This window comes from Acanthaster planci, linkage group LG03, assembly GCF_054643075.1.
Source record: "Acanthaster planci isolate LZ-2023a linkage group LG03, COTS_SCS, whole genome shotgun sequence".
NCBI classification, from domain to species: domain Eukaryota; kingdom Metazoa; phylum Echinodermata; class Asteroidea; order Valvatida; family Acanthasteridae; genus Acanthaster; species Acanthaster planci.
The window spans coordinates 15,456,066-15,479,458 of NC_141779.1; the positions used below are offsets into that span (position 1 = coordinate 15,456,066).

General features: G+C 42.1%; 2 protein-coding genes across 4 annotated transcripts in view; both read left to right on the forward strand.

Annotated features, from left to right (window-relative positions):
* Positions 1-1,949: 1,949 nt before the first annotated feature.
* LOC110990039 (uncharacterized) lies at positions 1,950-11,424 on the forward strand. The gene is made up of 2 exons (XM_022254822.2): positions 1,950-2,120; positions 9,098-11,424. The coding sequence occupies exon 2, from the start codon at positions 9,136-9,138 to the stop codon at positions 10,198-10,200; it is 1,065 nt and encodes a 354-aa protein (XP_022110514.1). The 5' UTR covers positions 1,950-2,120; positions 9,098-9,135; the 3' UTR covers positions 10,201-11,424.
* A 3,518-nt stretch (positions 11,425-14,942) lies between these two features.
* The window catches only part of LOC110990017 (tyrosine-protein phosphatase 10D-like), a 33,804-nt gene continuing 25,353 nt past the window's right edge, over positions 14,943-23,393 (forward strand). The window contains exons 1-2 of one of the 3 annotated variants that reach the window (XM_022254807.2): positions 14,943-15,389; positions 16,915-17,031. In XM_022254807.2, coding sequence (XP_022110499.2) covers positions 17,008-17,031 — 24 coding nt within the window. In that variant the 5' untranslated portion in view covers positions 14,943-15,389; positions 16,915-17,007. Of the gene's footprint in view, positions 15,390-16,589; positions 17,032-23,393 lie in introns of those variants that run through there. The other 2 variants (XM_022254798.2, XM_022254790.2) reach the window with 2 other exon arrangements.

Here is a 23,393-nt window from a genome sequence, read left to right on the forward strand (position 1 = left end):
CGTTAATACGTCAGTTGGCGGTGGAATCCTGAAATGAGTGTGCACGTCTTCTGTGGAACAAACAAGGAAACTGTGCGTGTTTACAAGTCACCCGGCGTCAAGTGGTTGAGGGAGAACTGCAAGAATCGTCAACCAACATTCAATCTTTATATTACAAAACACTTGCTACACTTAACCAAAACTGAATAAGGACGACACCATTTAAATCGACAGAGCATGTCGATCACAGTAAGCTCGACTCTGACAACGATTTATCGCAGTCTTGAGGTGAGAGTTTCAAGGCGTATGGCCTATAGTAATGTTTGAAGTGTTAAGTGCATGCATGCGTACATTCGTACGAGCTAGAAGCCTTATTTACAATACAACAATCCATGGTTGCATCATTTATGAGGCGTACAAAGTATCGGTACAAATTGTAAGTTGTGGGTACGAGTCATAATTCGTGCGAGTGACTATGCGGATGCAGTCTGCATGTATCGTCCAGACCAACGATACATTGCTTCAATTTTGCATCCTTTCAGGGTGGTCTTGAAAGGTTACACTTAATGATATTCAACACTCGTGTACCCACACTAAGAACGTTTTCTGTGTGAAGCACACATATATATACGGAAGCGTATTTAGGAAATGACTAAAAAAAACTTGAGCCTTATTATTTCGCCCAGACAGGTTACTATTTCGCCCGGGCGAAAAGCCCATTTTCTTTTAAACATGTCCTAAATACGCTTCCGTACATATAACTTTAATACGTGAAAATCACACTTCACAGACACACAGGTACGTTAGGGTAAACATCTGTTGTTTGCGTTGCGTTATATTGAACATGCGCGTAATTTGCTTAAATATGACGCAAATCAAGAGCACAAACATGCTTGCTGCCACCAAGCGTCTCCGCAGTTTCCATTTTTGCAACTTTATCATTAAATAAAAAATAAACAATGCAGTGCTACAACCAACAAACTATCTGCCGTGTCCGTCCCAAGAGTGCAATTACAGTATGGTCGGAATTCGTGCAAACATTGATCAGTGCACCCAGTCACGACATTGCAAGAGATGACAAAATGAGTTTGAAAGATAAAAAGGGAGGTTTCGATCAAGCGTCAGCAAGGATCCGAGGTCTAACAAAACGTGCACCTGAGGAGGTCAGTCATCAACGTTCCACAATTGATTGCATGTCTCTTGGTAGGACACGACGATAAACTATATTACAGGATAGATCAGTCCTTATTTCAACGGACTTTGACTTCTTCGCTCTATCTTCTGACTGCCCGCCCACTGGAAGCTCAAATCATGCCAAATCGTTAAATTTCAGCTCGCGGCGGAGGCTACGGGTAATTAATTTCTTGCCAGATAAAAATCTTCAATCTGTATCAGCAACAGCCTAAATTGTGTTGTTTAGTGATCATGCTGAACAATTCTTTATCTTCAAATGCTTAATTTAGTGCTGTACCAAAGGGAAACAACGAACGGTTTATTTTGCCTTTCAGATAGGCAACAAGAAGGGAAAAGAAACATTAAATATAACGCATCAAAGACAATACAAAAGATAACATATCTCTCTTATCTATAGCCTCCAAATTCGGCTCACACTTTGCCGATGGTAAAAAAAAGCCCTGACACCCAACATTATGAGCAATGCCCTAAGCGTACGTGAAAAGGCAAATAGCAGAGTTGCTCACGAAGGCCCGCCGCCGCCTGTCTTTTGTGCAGAGGTTTGAAATGAAATTTTTACTGATTTCCTTTAAATAATTAGACACCACTTCTAGGAGGTCGTCCGACGAGGCCAATATACAACTCACGATCTTTTGTTGCCATTACCCGCTACAACTGCTCAAATTCCTCGCATACGATATAAATCTTTGCCTCAATCAGCCGTCTGGCCCCGCCTTCAACCCCCCCCCCCATTCACCGCCTGCATCCGTTGCACTGATGAGCAGAATACCCAGCGAGCGTCGCAGCGCGCGTTAAAGGTCGGTTCTCGTCGGGCTCGGCACACTTTAGGTTTTTACCCATTCTAGGAGAGGAAACGACAACAAGAGCAGCGTCAACCGCAAACGACGGCCAGTCCACCTGAGTCCCAGAGCTGCGTTGATGCGGAGGGAGAAAGCAGTTCGCAGGAGGTGAGCCGGACAAAATTGATTTTTTTTCCCTCCTAGTTTATCGATGAATATACAAGACCGTAAACCAAGAGGGAGGGGAAATCTGGGTCACTTGCAGCATTTTTTTCACCGGGGATAAGGCCTCATGACGGACGCTTCATTGGGAAACATGGTGGCTGTGGGCTGTTTTCAAACAGAACAAAAAATCAACCAAAAAAATTATGCACATTTCAAGGGAGATCCCTGAAGTCAAAAAATCTACTGTGTGAAATGAACAGGCCATGAAACTGCATTGTTTGACATTTACACACAGATGCATTTCAAAACCTTTACAAGATTGGCGGTATAATTTATACCTGGAATTCAGCAATTTTATCATGTTCTTCAACACGCGACAAGGTAACCAGGCATAGACAGAATGGAAACGGTTGTGCGCGCGGTTTTATTCGTCCCGTTGTGTGCTCGAAAACAAGTTGATGTAAATTTGCCATGTGGTCTGCATACGTTTGGAATGGTAAGCTTCTCTGTCTATTTTGAAGAGAAATTTAAATTCTCTCTCAGTTCACACATATTCATATTCTGCATGGCTTATTGCCGCCTTTTATACATGCGAACAAAGCTGTGCTTAAAGAAACCTCTATCTGGAGCATCTGATTCAATTACCATCCTCCAAAGCTCTGGGTCAGCAGAGTAAATTGCCACCAAGTTCACGTAGGCCTATGCGACTGTTTTTTAACATTCATGATTATTTAATTGCAACTGTATAACCAATTCATTTCAATCGGAATTGGGTGCCTTGGAGCGTCCTATTATTACTAATATGCCAAACGTATAAGCCAGATTTCATGATACATAAACGTTATGGAGGATGCGCATCATAATATGGCGTTTACAAAGCTCTGATACATTGTGTGTTTCACGAAATGTTGACATTAAAGCAAGTGATTACGCGCGTGGGCCGGGTACGCTTCGCTGCCACACATCTCGCAATTTGCTAATGCACAGATTAGACAAGTCAATCACCCAAAAATGCATTATGAGTTGGAAAGGAATAGCGTCGTGTATTGTCAACGCTGTCTCATAGGGATCGTGAAAGATGCTTAAATGTAGAACTCTTCTTTTGTAAACAAGTAGGCCTACTTTTGTTCAAACACTTCATTTGCGGCGTCGTTATTTGTACAGGTACTATACAAATGGAAAAACTGAGTTGATGTTTTGCTCAACGACGGTTCAATTATACGTCAATTGTTATTTAAAATAAGGTACTTAAGTCAACTGCTCGTGAAAATAGCAGTGCTCGGTGTTTTTGTTTTTGTCGTATAGGGACTGATGATCATTCGTATCCATGGTACGCAGTTCCTAACAGTCACGAAGTCGAACGTCATGCCAAACGCAACACAGCAGATGTAGGCTAATGAGAAATTTTCTTTCGGACCGATCACTGCCTTATTTTTCTCGCCAGAAGCTAGCAAACATAGGCCCTATATAGCTATAAACCTTTAATTATACAAAACCAAAGGAATAAGTCACTCAGTGTTAAAAAGAATCTCATATGGCTCTCGAAACACCCAAACAATGAACACTATGTACTGCTGAACACCAAATGAGAGTGCGAACCTCAAAAGTAATTGGAAAAAATGTACTGCAAATCATTACTGCAAACATTGGCTGCCCAAATGAATATATAGTTGGTAAAAATGAGAGGTCAATACTTACACCGATACAGAAGCAAACATATCGACATTCAGATTTTTGCCAACTCTTTAATGCGTGAGACTAGATTATTAATTTTTGAAAAACTACCAAAATCAATATTTAAGATGCTTTTTCCTCTGTTAATAATGCAAACCTGTGGCTTATTGACCAACACATGCAGTTTTCATCGAGTTTCGACTGGCGCATATACTACCAAGGCGCATTGAGCACTTAAAATATCAACTTCCTAAAGATTTGATAGGCGTGATCGACAACTGTGAAGGGAAATATTGAACGACATGTGCGAGACTTAATAAAAGCTTAAATAGTTCAGTGTATTTAAAAAGCATGCTGACAACAAGCATCAAAATATGGAAAGATGTAAGAACGAAAAGGCGTGAATTTACGAGACAAATTTTCTTCAGAACAAAGCTATGGTGATTTAAGTAAAAGGCTCACTGTAAACAAGGAAAACAAAAATAAACACGATAACCAATTCAAGTCACCCGAACCGACTCGCAACTGCATCGCATTATTGCATGTATATCTACGGACACGGATACCTAAAATGCCATATTGTAATTGATGAAATTAATGTTTCCGTTTCGGCAAGTTGTGGAAACATGACCCAAATTTTTCGGAGTAACAGTAGCGGTACTGAAGCAAAAGCTTACGTAATACATATTGTGGCAGTGGGGAATCAAGGTGTGGGGCTCAAGAGGGCAAGATGAGATTTTGTGTACCAATTAAACCCGTAAAAGAGTGTTAGCACTTTCGATTCAAATGTTTTTTTTAATGGAATATGCCCCCAGAAGGGGCATATTGCGCCACTGCTGGATACGCCACGGCTTTATTCGAGGAAGACAGCCTCCAAGTGTAAATTAAATCTTCTAGTAAAATGGTGGAAAAATTAATTGGAGATGGGTAAAACATGACGTCATGTATGACCTTTCACATCCTGTTTCTCCGTGTTCGCGCACGTTTGTCTTCACTTCACGTACTCACCCATGTGATCGAAAATATACATGGGATGGAGAATATATATAACGTTGCAAAGACTTGACTTTAGCGCAGACCGCCGCTAGATTTAGATGGGCTGGCCTACAGAGCTGTTCTTGTTAACAAAGGATAGATCAGATTTTCAGTTTTTTTGGTACGTGCCGCTCTTTCCTATAAATCAAGAAAAGTCTAAACGTACAATATATCTTGCTTCTTGGTTTCCTGTTTCAAATCCAGTTTTTCTCTGAAGTTTATCTCAAAATAATTTTACAAATTTTCATTTTCGCGCGGGTACACCGAGCTGCACAAGAAGTCAAGCATTTTAAGATTTTCGGAAGTGAATAGTCAATTTTAGCACCATATTTGTCTTTCAGGTGATGCATTTTTTCATTTCTATAAATAAATACGCTAATAATTTACAAGGGCCACCTTTCGGGGAGACTTTAATCAGAACAGAACGAATGAAATGAAATTGGAAATTCTGAAATTGTCCTTTTGGGGGTTCCTGACGCGCCACCAGGGTTCAGCTTTTACGCTCCGTTCGATGACCACTTAACCAATAAGCCATTTGCAAGTTGAATTTGAATAAAATCTGGTACACTGATTTATTATGATTGCACATAAACAAAACAATTTAAAAAAAAAATTTGGCCAGGATTTTTTTTTGGGGGGGGCAAAACACTCGGCAGCAAACTGACAAACCATGAAGGAAGACAGGATCAATTGCAGGGTGCTTTACTCAAGCAAATTGGTGATTTTTTATCACCTCTACTCTCCGCCCCTTCCCGTTTGTTTCCCTTTTCTCTCCCCCTTTTTGATTTTTCGATTTTTAGGGGCACCTCTTGTCCCCCATAGGCGGGATCTGTCTCATGCCAAAAATAATTTGCTAATGAGATCGTAGTGAAGCAGTCTCAATGTCGTGTCCTGGATGGCACACATATATATTGTGGCACAGGTGTTGAAAACGACCATTCATTTATCTAGCTTCGGCTGACCAAGGCTACTGTATTAGTATGAAGCGCAGGGAATTGGGGTTTGGGTAAGCCACGAGGGACTTGACATTATTGGCTTCTGAACCTACTTCAGCAGCAGAGAGAATGCATAATTATCCTGAACATCGTTAACGAAAATTATGATTAATTATTCATCTTGGAGGAGCTATGGCGGAAATTGAGCATCTTCCCCGATACTGTGGCAGTACATTTTTATGCCTGACGATCAATTAGACATTTTTTTTTAATCAGGTAAAAGTTCATTTTTTTCGAAACAGGTCAGCTTATTAATTTCTCCCACTGACACGCTCAGTGCACGCGGAGTACCACATAGAAGGCCCTAAACTACAAACTACAGGCAGTTGAGGGCGGGACTGGCTGTGAGATAATCCGTAAAAAACCCAGCTCTTGAAAATTGACTCGCATGCCTCACACTTGCAAGATAAAAAAGGGAACAGGTTTGCTATACACTATAGTATTAGTATACTAGCTACAATTAAGAGAATTTCAATTACCACTGACCTTAACAATTCAGGAGTGCGCAGTTTCTCATTTGTTAACTTGGTGAAAAAATTTATCGATATTCTCAAATCGAAGTCGCACGAAACGCGCGAGTGTGTCCTGTCCAAAATGGTTTTCGCAGTGTATGGCGGTGCACGTACAGCAATAACGAGCAGGATGACAATGGCGTTATTGCATATTTTTGCAAATTAATATAAATCTATATCTACAGATTTCAAATTATTGGTGTGGATGTGGGTTCGATGGGGAATATAGCCGCCCCCATATTGCCCACAATGGAGACAGAGATAGGCCTACAGATGAGCAAACCGTGTGTCCAAATCCTCATATGTTTTCGCGGCATGAATTACGGCCTCGGGTAGGAATTGCACGCTGCGGCTTCAAGGATCGTTAGAGTGATTTTTCCCATTCCTCTTGCTGAAATCAATTAAGTAAGAAGAGCCTAGAGAAGATTTTCATGAAGGCTGAACACAGAAAGAACGGGTCATTCCCGGCTTACCGAAGGCTGACTCATCACATCCTTTCACTGTTGACTTGAACCGAATTGAATGATTTATTGCCACACACCACTTATGCATACAACAACGTATTTACGTAGAAACAGTCTTACATAATTGTTCGCCAGATAAAAAGGTTTGAAGTACATTTTTCTCATAAAATCAAAAAAAAAAATATATATATATATAAATCGACGTAATAACAAAGAACTTACAAACATAACTACAATACAACACCGCCATAATGAATATCGCAACATTACTTACTCGAGATTAACGAAAATTCGAGCAGTTGTTTCAAATTCTCATGGTTTAATTGCCGGACTGTTTCAAAATTACATATAACGAAAACAATACTCTGTAATGGCTGGATGGGTAGACTGGTTAGGATGGGCGGGAAATGTGGCACTAGGAAAGCAAACCAGCCCCCCCCCCCATGGACAGGTTTTTTCGGCACTTTCAACAACATTTCTAATATTGCACATCATGAAAACATATGGGGTGTTTTTCGAATGTTTCGAAATTTTGTGGTTATCATTTTCTCTGCACTATTTTCCCTTATTTTCTTTTTTTCAAAATCTTCGAAGCGCGAATTTGCAACCGCGCCATGCCAGCAAGGATGATTGGCCTGGCATGCTTTCACAATTTAGAGCAATGCAAAATAGTTTACATTTCAGGGTTACAAAATAAGAAAAAATGGTTGGGGGGGACAAAACTACAAAAAGTTTGACTGTTCTCAAAGAATTACTGAATAATCGAGATGTACCGTTGAGCCCACTATGTATGCAAGCTTTCAGTTCTGTAAATACGACAAAAAGCAATCAAGCAAACCAAAACAATCAAATAAATCTACATAAAATACTTCATAATTTACTTTCCATTGCCAGGAAACCACGATCACGTAGACTTTCATGTTTTTACTGTAAGGGGAGGGAGAGATTCGCCGATATACGTGGAAATTAGAAATATAGAGTGAAATTGTATGCGTCGGCGAGCGCAAACCCAAGCCTGACTAGAGTAAACCAGACGGCTGTTTTGCGAAGAACAGTACCTTCCTCTGAACATCCCGTGTCAATGCCATGGCAACCAACGCCCGATCCATCATGTTTTAACGCATGGCGTGACAAGCTGACTCGGGAGCGAGATTGGGAAGATACGAGAACGCTAACCGGCCCGCCTCGAACAAGATTTTAAGAAGCGACTTTCCGGTTTTCAATGATTAACACAGAATCAACCAATTACTACGGTGTTTCTAGCGGGGCCCAAACAGCCGTACCACGGACACGCTTCACCTCTGCTCGGAGCGGAGGTTGGCTTTTTGAAACGGAAACCTATTCGAAGGAGGAGACATCATGCGGATGGGCTATATCTTAAGACAGAGCCAAGGTGATGAATTGGGTGGGGACGGACTAAGTGCGTTTGGAGAATATGCACGAAACGTGCTCGACTCAAATCAGACGCGGTCAAAGTCTACGCCTCCGAATATTTTGCGACTCTGTACGTGGATCGCACTGTAGTGTTGTTGGTAACAAGCATCTCGCCTCTGGCAGAGGATTGTTGAAAGAGGAAACACATCCATGTTTTAGTAGTGTTACAGGAAAAAATGAGACTGCTATTCACAGGTACTTTATTTCTTCGGACTTTATTTACTGTGGTCTTTAAATACCTCCCAGGAAAAACAAAACAGTGGTCACTTTAAAGCACAAATATATATTTATGTTATTGTTAAAAAAATTTGGTTGTATCCCAAAACAGCAACTTCTGTAATGCCAATTGAACATAGAATCTACTGTTGTTTAATTATAGACATTTTTTAACAGTATGGGTAACCAGCAAGGAAAAGTGTACTTGTACATGTACCTCCTTCATTTCCGCAGAGAAGACAGATGCGTCCAGAAGATGCGTTCAGCGTCAGATGTTGATTTAACGTCTTTCTTATAACGGGGACATAACCGTACAAATACACTTGTTAATTCGTGAAAGACAATAGTTTTGAGATTTAAACTAGATTGGGTATGATTCACCGGCGGTTAAACCATCAGGCATCAGTCTTAATAGCTTAATCCATGCTGCCCCACCCAATTATAAATGAATTCACAAATGGTGCTTGTCTGGGCTCAATTATCATGAGCAAAAACGTTACTGGTAAAGGCAAATAACCTCAATCCGAAATTAATTTTCCATATTTTAAAGACAAAATAGTTGATGCACAGGAAAGCATTCTAACTTTTATGCTTAAACTAGACAGGACACGAGTCGGCCATTCACACTTTTCAAAATATTATACTTGCAGAAGGATGAAAACTCCATAACGATCAAGTTCACATCGGTATGGCAGATCGTACTCGATCCAATAGCACTGTGGCAACCACGGCCACGACAGCGACAATGGCTTACCGAAGAAGCACCTCGTCCTCGATGTCCCCTCAGACGTCCTTCGCAGTTGTCCATTCAGGGCCCACCCCAGACTCTGCAGAAGGGACAGCAACCAGCAAGACGCCCAGCGGGTACGCTTCTTCCTGCCCGGACCTTCTGTTTGTCAAGACGGAACCGTGCGCCGTCGGAGAGACTCACCGGAAGCTCCATCTCTCTGCGTCGCTGAGCGAAGGACGGCATAGTCCCCGAGCGGATGGCTACTCGCGGCATCAGCAGCCCCAGAGCACCAAGACCTCCCCCTGCCGAGGGAGGGAAGGACTTTCCCGGAAGACCTCCTCCGTGTCCTCCTGCCGGTCCTCCTCCGAGATGTCGTGCGACGAGGAGCTGGACATTTCCAAGGTCATCCCGGAGATCAAGATCGACGAGCTGCCACAGAGCTCGACACCGTTCCGGGATAAGAACATTTCCGAGATCCTGAGCTTTCTCTTCGTGGGTGACGCCGAGGCAGCCTTCCGGGAGCCCCTCCTGTGTCGTCTGAACATCGAGTGCGTAGTAGATCTGAGCAACCTCTCCCATGATGAGATCTCCAAGTCCATCCGGCTGAAGGACTGCCCTTGCGTTTGCCCGTCGCAGATGAAGCACACGCGCATCCGACTCACCCTGCAGGTGGACGACACGGTGAACGAGGAGATAATCCACTACTTCGACGAGATCAATGCCTTCATCGAAGGCGCCCGGAAAGTAGACCGGAAGTGCCTGGTCTATTGTTTCGCAGGCCGATCTCTTTCGCCGACCATTGTCATCCAGTATCTAATGCAACACAACGGAATGACCCTGAAACAGGCCTACAGTCTGGTGAAGAAGAGACGGCCTGAGACCACCATATCAGCTGGCTTCCGCAGCGCCCTCGTGCGACTTGAGCGGCAGCTGCACCCGAACACCAACCCAGCCATCATGTTTGAGAGTGAGTTTCAGACGGAAGCTGTGGGACTCTCATGCACCCAACAGGCATGGACCTAACTGCAGGTGCAAGTAACATGATCAAATACAAGCTCTTGATGCACGAATTGATAGTAGGTGAGATACGAATTTCAATATACCCGTCCGTTCTCAGCACTACCGCGTAAACTTTCCATTATAATTTTGCCGTTGAACTAAGAAAATTGACTGCAACAGAGGAAGACTCTCGACCATCTGAGCCAACCAGGACTGTAATGACCATCTGAAATTTCCCCAAGCAATGACTCAAAACCTTCTGTTGTCACATTTAAGCAGTTGGACAAGTCTATCTAGATTCTGCTGTAAACTTACTAGTAAGTTTGGAGCCCTGTTCACTGACGTGGCTGTTGACAATAGGTATCACAATTCGTGAATGTTTACGCACAACGTTTCCGTCAGAGCTCCCCTGGTATTTTTTTCAATAACTTAAACTAGACGAGAAAAGCAGTGTGCTATAAGGTCATCAGTATTTGACTCACCTGTCAACATAAAATAACCTTAGTTCTGGCAACACATCTCTAAGAAGACCCTGTTTTCGATGTCACTTCTGAAATCAAAATTCACAAACCGTACCAGGTAAAATTCTTCCTCCACTTCTGGGCAGAAATTGTCCTATACACGTATTGTATATTACACTTGTATTATAACGTGTGAAATTGTGAGTCCATTTTTGTTAAATTGAAAATATGATGCCAACCAATAACTCGCTACTAATCTCACAAACGCACCATTTTGTTATCCACCCACAACACACTGCTGAAGCGGACATGTTTTAAGTTCAATTAATATCTAAATGCAACCAAATAATGTCTGGGAAAAATCTCCACTAAGGACTGACTATTTTACCAAATTTTTCGAGAAGAGCTGTTTTTATTTTTCTAAAATAAGCAGCTTACAAAACACCGGGAAGCCTACAAAACTTGGGCAGAATCTAATTAATTGATGAATAATTAAGGAATCGATCAGACAAATATAGCAACAATGGAGCAGCAACACGGCTATCAAAGTCACGTGGTAACATGAAACGCAATCCAATGAAGTTAATGTCAATTTTTGGACAAACTATAGGAGAGTTGTTACGCCGCTTGAGATTGTTTCAGGACCCTTGTACAAGCTTTCGCACTTTTTTCGGTCACAAAGGAACAGCGTCATCCCAAAGATAGGTTTTTGCGGGAGGTGTAATTAGAATATGTTTCCTACTGCATTTGAAATAATCTCAGTGGAATATTGTACTCAAGTTCTTCGAGCCAGAACGAAAATGTCATGAGTGGAATAATTTGACTTACTCTGCACAAATATCACAATGACTTGTAAATTATATAACGGATATAAAATTGTTCTTTCATTTAAAGGTAAATATTGTTGAAATCTCCGATGGTATACTTCAATGCAGTGTGCTGTGTGTTCAGGTTTTCTGTTTTTCAAATAACCCCCTTCGGCCGATGTATATGTTTTAATGACATGCTCTTCAGCTCCCGAAGTACAGGTTCGTTCATCTTGATTTAACTGGTCACTGTTCTTTGAAGAGACCAAAATAGCTAGTCTTCACCAATCCTTGTTACCATGACGACCAGGCAATGTGCATGAATGACGTATCTTTCATGGCGACTAGAGGTCAGTGGATTAGTGGAAACTTCTTTTTTCATGCTGACACAAAATACTGAGGTTATTTAAGAGAAAACCTTTAATGGCATGCCAGTGCACTGACATTGGATGGCTACCAAATATCGTAACTTGGAATGACAAAAATATTAAAGTGGAAATAAATTATCACCTTTCTCTGGATGTTTTGCTTGCCCAGCAGAAGTGTATAAAGGGATATGTAGGATATCTATTGAACCCATGGGATTTGGTACATTTAATGTACATAAAACATTAGGCGCCAACCAATTCTAGGTACGACATCGATTAATTTGTAAAGTTATTTTGATGACACATTAATTTTCCAATGTAATCCTTTGGCTACTTATATATTATTCAGTAACAGAGATCATAAATTGAAGTTACAAAGGTTTGCATTTGGAATCTAAAATCTACATGTGTCGACGTCGCCTGATGAGTTTCGAAAGCCTAAAGTGCAGAATCAGTATCAAGAGACGGGTACTGATACGGCTAAAATCGTCAAGTTTACTGGTAAAACAATTACAGCCACAAAATGCCTAATTCGGAAACGATCAGCTCTTCACTCGTCGGGTTGTGAATGATAAAGTCAACAGAGGGTATCTTCTTGAACTCCTACTGAACCCAACACGGGTTTTAAGCTGACTTAATGGCCACAGGTTATCCATGGTACACTAATCCCTTTTCACTTAAAAGAAATTGAGGCTAATTGTACAATTGGGCAAATACTAAGACGAGCTATGTGTAGACGAATCGGGCTACATTGCCACTATAAACATTCCAGCTATAGCCCCCTCAAATGATGGACTGCGTTAGTTTCATTGTTTGTAACGGCTGTCTCGAAACACTTGTTTCTTCCAATAATTACACATATCACAGTGTCTTCCACCATTGAAGGGGGCCATTGGGATGTCCAGCGATACAATTGGTATGGCCACCAGATTACCACATACCTCGGGCTTGAAATTAACGTTGGAGCGTCACTGGTTGCCGTGGGGACCTCATGACGCAGGTTGCACTAGTGACGTGCTTTGTTAATACTGTACTTTCTGGTAACTAACCTGCGCATTGACACAATGGAAACCGATTAATGACAGTGGTGACAGTGTTCATTACTGAGATGTCGTGTTGGTGGCAACAAGCACGAGGTGCTGTCAGCATATTCCGCGATAATCTCTTAATCGTCGTTTGTTGTAACTTGGCCCATTTACCAAAACTATTCGACAGAAAAAAATACTTATTGTCCTCAGTAACAAAATGACAAAGGGCCTACTGGCCTGTGTTACGTTGGTGTGAACTAAAGTTTCTTCATTACAGGCAAAATTTTCAACAGATACCAATGTGGACGAATTACGTTTTTCATTTATTGACACACCACCTCAGCTGAATGAAGGACGTGTGACACGCCCGTAACGTATCTGGCACGTAGTACCTTTTGAAAGTTTGTCTGTGGTGGAGAATGTTTTTCGTTCACTTTTTTTCGGACAGTTTGAGGCCCCGACAAGAGATTTTCACAGAGAGTGTCGGTCTGTTACCATGAAATAATGTTACTCTTTCTATTACTATTACTCCAAAAACGGAACAAAAATTGTAAACAAAAACGTAGGCCACGATACCATTCAGATTCTGAGCGAAACACATCACAGCATAAATCTACTTTCCTTTCTGTTGCTCTGAAATGTTAAATAAAGATCTCACTTCTCTGAGGGAGAGAAAGAGGAAAGTGGGTTAATTTGCTTCGAGCGAAGGGCTTTGCTATTTATTTTAGGTCTCAGCTGCGGAACCATTACTCATTCCGTCTTCCTGGTTACCGTATGCGGAGGACTGGGAGCTTGATTCTGTGATGCCGTGAGCTATAACGCTGTGTGCTTGGCACACAACGAGATCTACGGTTATACAGATCATTACTCGATTTCGACTTGATCAAATCTATAATGCTTAATCAAAATAAGCACCCGAAGACCTGTTCTGTGCGAAGCAAAAGGCATGCAGATCCTTCTCATCATGGAGGGCGCCCTGCAATGATCTCGAGCAGAGCTGTTTTAAAGAGAGTATAGACTTGTCTCAATATTGTTGGAACCAAAATGGTGGATGATGCGTTGGTGCACATGTATAATAAGCACACAATACCGCATGCAGTGCTGTGCACATAATGAACAGCAATTTGGATTCCAAAGTCTAAAGTTGCCGCTACAGCTCTGATCTCAAGCGAGCATCGGACGTTTGTTGAAATTCACACAGCGTTGAAATAAATTTTAACAAGAGCGTATCAATGTATATACAAGAAGACTACTTAGGCCAATCACCTGCGGTTTATTAACCACACTGTTGGCAAGTCCGTCCCTTGAAAGTTTTCTATTTTTCCGGACAGGAATTTAAAAAAGGTTTTTTGTATAGCATTTATTGAGAGGCCGCCGCCTGTGTGAACTTCCCTTGCAACACTCTGACACTTCGTACAAATTTGTAACGTTTATATCTTGATACAGGTTATCAATATAAACATGACGGTCATCACAAACCTGACCCGTTTACCATGGCTGTCTGTAGCTGACAGTGCAAAGGTTCAACCGTGGGAATGACCGGGGATTCTTGTTTGTCTTTTTTTGGGGGGGGACAAAGTCTTCAAGTTCGGTCTCGTTGCACTTTAAATTACAAATCAGAAATTTCTGCTCTGACGGTGAACGCCAATGGTACCCATTTGAAACCACGTGCCGCTCGAGAAATGCCATAAAAGTTTGAATGATGAATTTTAGCTGGAACCTCATGAGGCTCCGATGAACGCGCTAAAGCCGGAAACGTTGACAGGCGAATTTGCGACTTGGGAAAAACGCTGATAGAACCGGCTACAAGCAATTTTTTAGGATTTGGGTTTTGTTTCAGTTTTTGTAGGCCCTAGGTTGTCCGAGCAGATATTTTGTAATATCAACTGTAATTGCACGCATGGACCTTGAGAGAAAGATGGGAAACCTCGAATTATTTTCTACGAGGACAATTAGTTTCAATTATGAGGCACAATTGTGTTCACATCGCGTGGCAGCCTATCAGGATATCCAAGTCAAAACACAGGATGGAGCGGGGAATTTCCGCTTCCTGCTATATCAAGATTACATATTGCTATTGTTTCGCTTCTGACTCAAACTGGCCCGATGAGGCCTGCTTCAGTCCCAGCTATCCTTTCCTGTCAAAGCTCTGAGACTGCTCACGAACAATTGAGTCCTGACGGTTCTTGTACAGCATGCTCATCAGTCACAAACTGATTGCAGTTTGAAGTTGAGATCTGTAGTCTGGCACGGACAGGGCAGATTCGTTGCAGGATTTACGATGGGCACATTTTAAAGTTGCCAGGATTGCCTCTCGCGACAGTTGCCACTGAAAATGGGTTTTCAGGCAGCTCATGTAGGCGACCTATAGACTTTCAAGTTCTTCAAAGCATCATCTTCGACACTGCCATCCCCATCGTCTCCCATCAGCATCATCATCATCATCACCATCATCACCAAGAAAACAATTATCCTCAGCCCAAGGAACCATACAGCAAGGAAACATTGCACTGAGCTGGAGTGTGTTTATTAATAACACGTACACACACGGTAAGTCAAACCTCTATGTAGGAAGTGCTTCTTTGCCCCAGTAAACGCAGGTGTTGTGATACTATACTGTCACTGATCAAATAGCCACCCAGTCATCTATGGATACCAAAAACTTGCAACAGGATTCACCCTCAGTTGGTGACAAATTTTTGCCTCAGAATACACAAAGGAACAGGGAGTAGTTTTGACGGCTGCCTGAACTTTTCAGTATTTTGTGGATTCTTTGTTTTTGTCCTAGCCAGTCCTTGTTTTCCGGCCTCTATTAAGCAAAAACTACCACGTGACTGTGACGCAAAGAAAGAGGCCGTAGAAACACAGAATAAGCCGCACAAGTATCGATTCTTCTGTTTTCTGTTGATAATAAAATCATGGGTGCAACGCTTCCTCAAATGTAATTCTTGTGAAGGATTTCTGATCAGGACGCAGAATGTAATCCTTGATACTTAGAAAACGCACTGAAAGTTAATCAAACTGAATCCAAGTCATGGAAAACGCTAAACTCTACTTGGAGATGTCCGTGGAATGTTGACAAGGAACCCACATGTTTGCAATCTTGACGGAGGCTTGTGTAATGATGGCTAGTCGGGGCCTACGTACAAGTTAGCTCATGATTTAAAGAATTTGTTTCATTCTATAAGATTCTGAGAATTTGTAAAAAGTTTGCCAGTGTATGACTTCTGTAAAACAGGTCTTGCATTACGTCTTTTCCGAAACGAGTCCGATGCTTCCTTTGTGATTTTAGCTACTCCGGAAACACGATATTTACGTACATGTAAATTTATCATAATGCCGGTACATGCTTTGAATCTCGATGTTTCAAAACAAATTGAATGAATCATATCACGTGTCACAATTTTTTTTTCAAAACAGGGTATCAATTGGCACGATGTTTTATAATTACCAACGAGTAATTGGTTTTTAATCTGATGAAAATCTAATCATATGGAGGGGGAGCCAATTTTCGGTAGGCGTTAGGTCCATCGCCAATTAAAGTGGCAGGGTTCCTCGAAAAAGTATGAACAACATCGATTGGAGGGTTGGCACCATCAGTGTGAAGTATAACCTTGGCCTTGGTACTGCTTTGACGGGGACTCTCGGGGTATTTTAGAAAGGTTAGACTGCCCTGGAGCGGTCAAGCCCTTATTGAAGTTAATGGCTCAGATAACATGTACATGTACAGTCATCGCTCCCGAGCGTCCGTCCCGCCAATTAAAAGACCTGTGAAGTGGCGCACTCAGTCTCCCGGACGCACGATCGTGCACACTTGCTGATTTCTCACTCATACCAAATGACGCGACTTCTCCGCAGTCATCCGAGATGAAACACTTTTCATTTCTAGCCTAGGTAATCAGCAACGTAAACAACCGTGTCTGTTGAACTAGCTGTTCAACCCTTATCATGGCTTAGGCCAGTCTAATTTTTGTCTTGCTGGGTATCATTATTTTTCATGCTTGTCTGGATTTCTCATGAGGTACGATGTCTATTATGCGTATGACATCTGTTTAATATTTCCCGGCACGGGCAGATCGTGGTGGACTGGATGGACAGCCCTGAGTGAGTGTACGTGTACGACTGCTGGCAGCGAAAGCGCGCAGGATCAGCGTATCGCTGCACGAGAATGGCCCTTTCTACAGTACTCAGAGTAAGTAGATGAGTCTTTGACCGAAAATTAACATACAGGGACTTGTAAACACCCTGGCCTTAGTCGCCTTAGTCTTGGGGTACTGTGGATATTTATGCTATGTACAACAATGCCAATGTCAAGCACCTTGACGTTGAACGGCTCATGTTCTCACTCACACTCATGTGAATCATTTTCAGACCTTCCATGCAGCGGTTGTCTGCTGAACTGCAGTGGTTCTGCCAGCGCATAAATTAACAGGGGTGCTTTCGGTTTATGCTCGGTCTGTACGCGGCAGCCTACACAAGGAATAGTATATTGGCTTGTAAAGGAATCCATAAAAATATGGATGCCAAACGGCGAATCGTAAATAATGAACGGTCATAATTTTAGCGCAGAGCGTTGCATAAAGTCAGTAGTACACATGCGCCATGACCGTTTCCCTCCTAATTTCCACGGGTTAACATGGAGCATCTCCATAAAATAATCATCGAATACTAGATTCCGTTTTTCACCTGTCAAAGCAGTCTATAATTAAGTTTGGCTCCGTCAATCCAAATCCTCGTTGGTCTCAGCCTATGATAATCGTAAAATTGGTTTATAAATACCCCTTTACATGTATAACTATCAATGTACCTCTCTCTGGCTGGATTGATAATTAGGCCTACACGTCTCACGTTGACGGCAAGGGCTATCTTAAAAATAGCCGTGAGTGGGCGATGGGGCTTTCAACTCCCCACAATCTGCTCAAGATCTGATCCAAACCGAAAAGGAGAGTACCCGCGACCCAAACCACGCACTTGCACGGGAGAGGAAAGCCCCATTTCAATTGTCAAAAGGTATCATTTTGATTGCATGTCTACAACACAGAAATGTGCTCCTTAATTTACACAGTTTGAGCAAGTAAAGCACAACTTGTTCCCAAATAAATTACATAATTGGGAAAAGGGTCATTAACAGACAGGATCCTTTGCATTAATTCTACAGCCTACATCTACAGGTAACATGTTTCTACTAAAAAAAAGCCTTGAGTAGATAAACTGACGATAGAACACAATTGTTCTGTAATTTATTAATCAAGCAGGCTGTTAATTAAGAATTTAATAATAAGTAGTAAGGCCTAATTGTTTGCAACGGGGTATACACTGTGACCTGATTGGGGCTTAATTAAACTCCAGTTCATGAATGTACGAATTCAAATCGTTTTGGTATCAGAATGGAGGTAGACTTTGTACCTCCATGATATCAGAAAGCGGAATTCGGGATACTCTTGGTTCCAAGACCTCACTTTCCTCCTTTCATAGCCGAAATGGATAGTTTGTGATCGCGGAACAAGATGTCTTGGAACCAAGACTTGAGTCGGGGTTGTAGGTCATCGCACCATCGCTGGAATCGTTTGGGGAAGAATCCACTTTTTTTCTCGGTAAACCCAATGTAATTTCAATATCGATAGTTTTTCAGTATATTCCTTCGATCTGTATGTTTATTTTGCAAAACACCTGCTGTGGGGTTTCCCCGGCGATTAGCGGTGGTCAGTCGATCTAAACACGGAGCTATTAAACACAATGGCTCCATGAATCTAAACGAGAGTGGCAAGATTACCGCTGATCCCGCTTGGGTGTAAACAGAAACTCGCAACGAATGAATCACCCTCGACCGTCAGGGGGCAATTCTGCACCAGTCTGTCTCGTCACTAGTGGAGCGTCGTCCTTTTTCTTTATGGACGACAAAATCGGAGAGTGCTCCTAGTTACAAGATTGTAAGGCCTTCGTTGTGTTTAATCTCTATATCCATCGACGCATAACAAGCCCCATATATGCATTAACTCCATAAGGAAACTTGCCGTTACGAATAGCAACTTTCACGATTCCACACATTTTTCTGATTAAAACGCTGGGTCCTTTGGACGTCATGAAACGTTTGCTGTGAATTTTGCTGAATTTGAATTGTGCTCACTTCTGCGCATGGCCGTAAATCCCAGGGGATGGAGTGTAATGGGTCATTGAATCACCCCCACTTCTTGGCAGCCAAAATGCATTCAGTATATAGAGAAGAATTTTAAAAAGACGTAAATATGCCGTTTTGATGTAAGGTTCTGCAGGAAGTGTCGTACACATGGTATCAGCTTTTCAAATATCCATCGGTGGGCAAGTCATCCCCCCACAATTCCCATCCTCCATCGAACAGTTCTCTGAAAAAAAAATACACCACTGCTTCTGCGAGTTTACAGCGCGAGTATTAACTTATCCAACGCCACAAAGTTTCGATGGTGTCAGCTTTCGAGCCAAGAAAAAACAGCCTTTAGGTCTGCAATACAATAATTTGTGTTCAACAATGCGATTTTGTTGGGATGTCGTGCATTCTTTTCTGACAGCATCTTTTGGGGCCATCCGCTGATGGGGGTGTCCCACCCGGCCGGAAATAAACGATGACGTCACGGAATTAAACAGTTTTGCAAGTTTTACATCACGATGTTGTTTGCGATGCCGTGGATTAAAACTTAGCGTTGCGGTATCATCGTAACTGGATTCGGTGAAGTCGAGCAAAGTTTAACTTTTCGGTATTTTTCTGGATATAATAAATAAAATGCAATAAATTTCTGTCGGACAATGTTGGATGAGTGTGTCACCGCAGACCCGCGTGTGGATGGTGTGTCGACCTTACACCTAAAAGGGCGTAGGCTCGACTAATTTCAGCTGTCAAAGTCTGGTTTCAGCCATTCGGTTTATAGGATTCGAACAGCAGCAACAAGTAGGTTTGGTACCGTTCAAATTTTAGTCTAATGTGAAGCCCTTCCCGTTGTCAATAGGCATGGACTCGTTTTTCATAATTATACTTAAATTGCTCGTCTGTGGATATGACACATAGGATGTCTGTAGCACGGTCAGAAAGGTAGGCCAAGAACTCCTTTAAATTTGCGACATGAATGTCTCGATTGTTGGCACCAAAATGGCGGATTATGCGTCAGTGCTCATAGACAATTAGCCCGCAATAGCTGCATGCTGTACTGTTCACACAATGAACAGCCATTTTGATCCCAAAGTCTGAAGTTGGCGCTGCTCTCACTAGAGTATATGGGCGTATTCGAAACCCCCTTGAACGGGGAAAATCAACACGCGAACATTGTTCGTGAACAAGATTCTCACTCCCTACTTTCTGGGGAGTGGATGGAGAACATCAAGAACGTAACAAAGATGGCGGAACTTAATTTTGGTTTTGTTACATAAGATGGAAAACACTCACAATAAGGAAAATGAAACCCAGTGAAAATACTCATGGCTATCGGAGAGAATTTACCCTGACCATTTAATATGGATATTTGGGGATTTTATTTCATGTGAGATGGTAAATGTCATGTCATAGTTTCATTTTTGTGTCAAAATGGCGACTGCTATCTTGACCTTCAGCACAGCTCTATGGGTAAGCCATATGTTGCCAGCGCCATCGAATCGATATTCTGAAATCCTACTATGCTATGAAAATATTGCGTTGACGCGAGAGCAGCTACTTACGTATCGCTCCTGCGCCTTGCGTATATTGGTCTGTTTTGATAATGCATGTAGTTCAAAGAAGATATACTGAAAAAGCGGCAGTTTAAGTCGGAAGTCTATGCTTAATCTGTCTCCTAAGCAATTAATCATCCACGCGGTAAACAAAATCGAGATGTGACTACGGAGCAAGGGTGAATTATAAGAACGATTTTGTTAGGCCGAAAATTAAAATCACCAAGTACACGGAAAAAATTATCTTATTATTGCGCCAGCTGTCAACTAATCAGAATAGAAGAAACCGTCAGTTGCCTTCTTCGAGGTCTCATCGTTAAAGCACAACACAAGAAATTGTCGTCGGTAGGGCACTTTGGAATTTGCAAGGATGTCTGCTCCCTTTAGGTACCAGGGCCGTGAGGAACGAGCCCCTTGTTATACATGCTTTGTTTGATAGCTACTAACCTGTCAAAAGGGAACCCTAGGAATTACTGAGACTCACATGATTAGTGTGTCATTCTGTTGGTTCTGGGGAGAACGGGTCCTCTTGATAGATCCCGGGGGTCATTTGGAGAGTATGCTTTTTAACATCCCAAGTACCTGTAATAACGAAAAAAACAAGTCAAAAGCAGAAAAAGATGGCGTAAGTGGGCAACGAAAGCTCATCTTGTCACTGCTTTTCTCACTCGATTGTTACGTACATGTACAGTCGAACCTGTTGTAATACAAGATTCTGGCTCCATGTATAACAAGGAAATGATATGATGTGGTTCCAGTCCTTTCTTTTTCATTGTTTTCATTCCTGATAATACAAAGTTCCTGTTATAACAAAGTAACGTGCTAAGTCCCAAGGACCTCTTATTAATGAGGTTCGACTGTACTTTGGTTTATCTCCTGCTGGTTTTGTCTCAAAGTTCTGCGTCAGCCTATTCCCTCTGCACGTGCAATACGAAAATAGAGCGACGCCAAAAACCTGTACACGGGAATAATCTAATTATGATCAATAACAGCTATGCTGCGCGGTTACTATTCATACTCAACTAGAACTGCGCATCACAAAACTGCATGTACTTGCGGAGACACTGTGTACAGTGTTTGGAAAAGCTCCCATGAAAAGATAAGTTTGAACAAAATTTTAAATACATCAGTGGATTTTGCCTTTGTTAAGTGAAACAGTATAAGTTACTTCAAAGCCTGGGAGAAGCACAAACAAATGAACGATCTCCAAGAGTAACCTTAGTTCTGCTTCATGACAATGTATAGGGATGGTCAAGTGTCAACCTGTCCTTTATGTACTGAGCAGCTTGCGTGACTGGGATAACTCTTTAACTGTTGGAACGAATATCGCGATTTTTTTCCCTCTGGAGATTTGCTTGCCTGAATGTATGGATAAGGTACCCTGGGTGTCTCGTTTTCAGTGAAACGCGATAGGGAGATTTAAAGACAGGTGAAGTGGGTCTTTTTAACCGCACAGCATATTGGAAACCGTGACGTGACTGTTAATGAAGGTTGACATCATCAGATATCAAGTTGATACCAGAGATCCAATGACACATTAATGGGGTGGATCCAGGAATTTTTCCGAGGGGGGCAGGCTGGAGATTATTTTTCATCTCTCATTTTGTGCAGACAAGCGAAAACGATGATGACACATGACACACATAGTTTACAATGGTGTACTTCGTTAAGTTATTTATATTATTTTTCCCATTTATTTTTCTGTTTCTAAGGGCAGGAGGGGGATTCGACCCCTACCCGCTGGATCCACGCCTGTTATTTCAGTGGCATGCACCTAAGGTAGGGGTGCCGGGGGGGGGGCTTGAGCATCCCAACCACCACAAGAGGTCGTCAATTGTTTTACTTTCTGGAAAACAAAAACACAATATACACCTACACATACACCATTCTTAACTACTCTAATAGCTGTACTTCCATGGAGCTCTCATAGCTCCGTGGTACTTCCAAGTCCCCTGTAGCACAATTGGGGGCGGAGCTTAAGCACCATGAGTTATACTGGGGGGAGGCTACTGTACGAGCCTCCCCCCATGACAATTTCGGGGTCCGCCACTGCGTTATTTAACGCAAAACAAGCTCAGAGGGGACTTTGTAGGGTTATCTCGTGCACGTTCCCTTCAAATTTGTCTAAGCAATTTCGAATTTCGATAGGAATGCTAGCGGAGGCTCATTCCGAGGGGATCGAAGGTGTGATAAACATCTCGTCTGGTTCGGTCCTCCAACATTAGTTTTGAATATGAAACAAAGGCACACTATTCTTAAAATGGAAAATCGCTGACTCAAAATCAACAACTTCTACTTGGCTGATCTTATCTAAAAATTAATTCCAGCAGAAATTTGGCCACAGCAATGGGCACTCACGGAAGTGTTGAGCTTTAGAGGGCTAATTATGTTGAACGCATTTCGGGCATGCACAGAACGAAACACGAACAAGAGGGAACTATAGGCCTAAAGAAAACAAAAATTACATAAGTTAATAAGCATTTGCAAGAAGGGGAATTCGTGATATTTGTTATTCATTTCGGTGCAAGAACATGTTTACACAAGCCTATTGGTCACGACAGATGGCAACGTGGGTTGTAAAAAAATCTGTAATGTCATTTCAAGCATCCGGGAGGCCCCAAGTGTACGCTATGATTCAACTGTAGGCCTTGACGGGCGTGACATTGCAAATTGTGGCCCAATATACCCCGCAGAATTTCTTTTTTTCCCCCTGCAAAATAGATTTTCAAAGCTGTGGGATGCATTCTACGTTGGCTATATTATGTTGACGAATTGAGGTACATGGCTATACCGTTAGGATGGGAGCTTTTCAAGTGGGGATCTGTAGCCCGCAAATTACCAAGGACCGAAATAATCGATGTGACCCTACCCCCATCCGAC

What these genes read in the sequence shown, in the direction of transcription:
- LOC110990039 (XM_022254822.2), top strand. Translation starts at nt 9,136, where the DNA reads ATGGCAGATCGTACTCGATCCAATAGCACTGTGGCAACCACGGCCACG.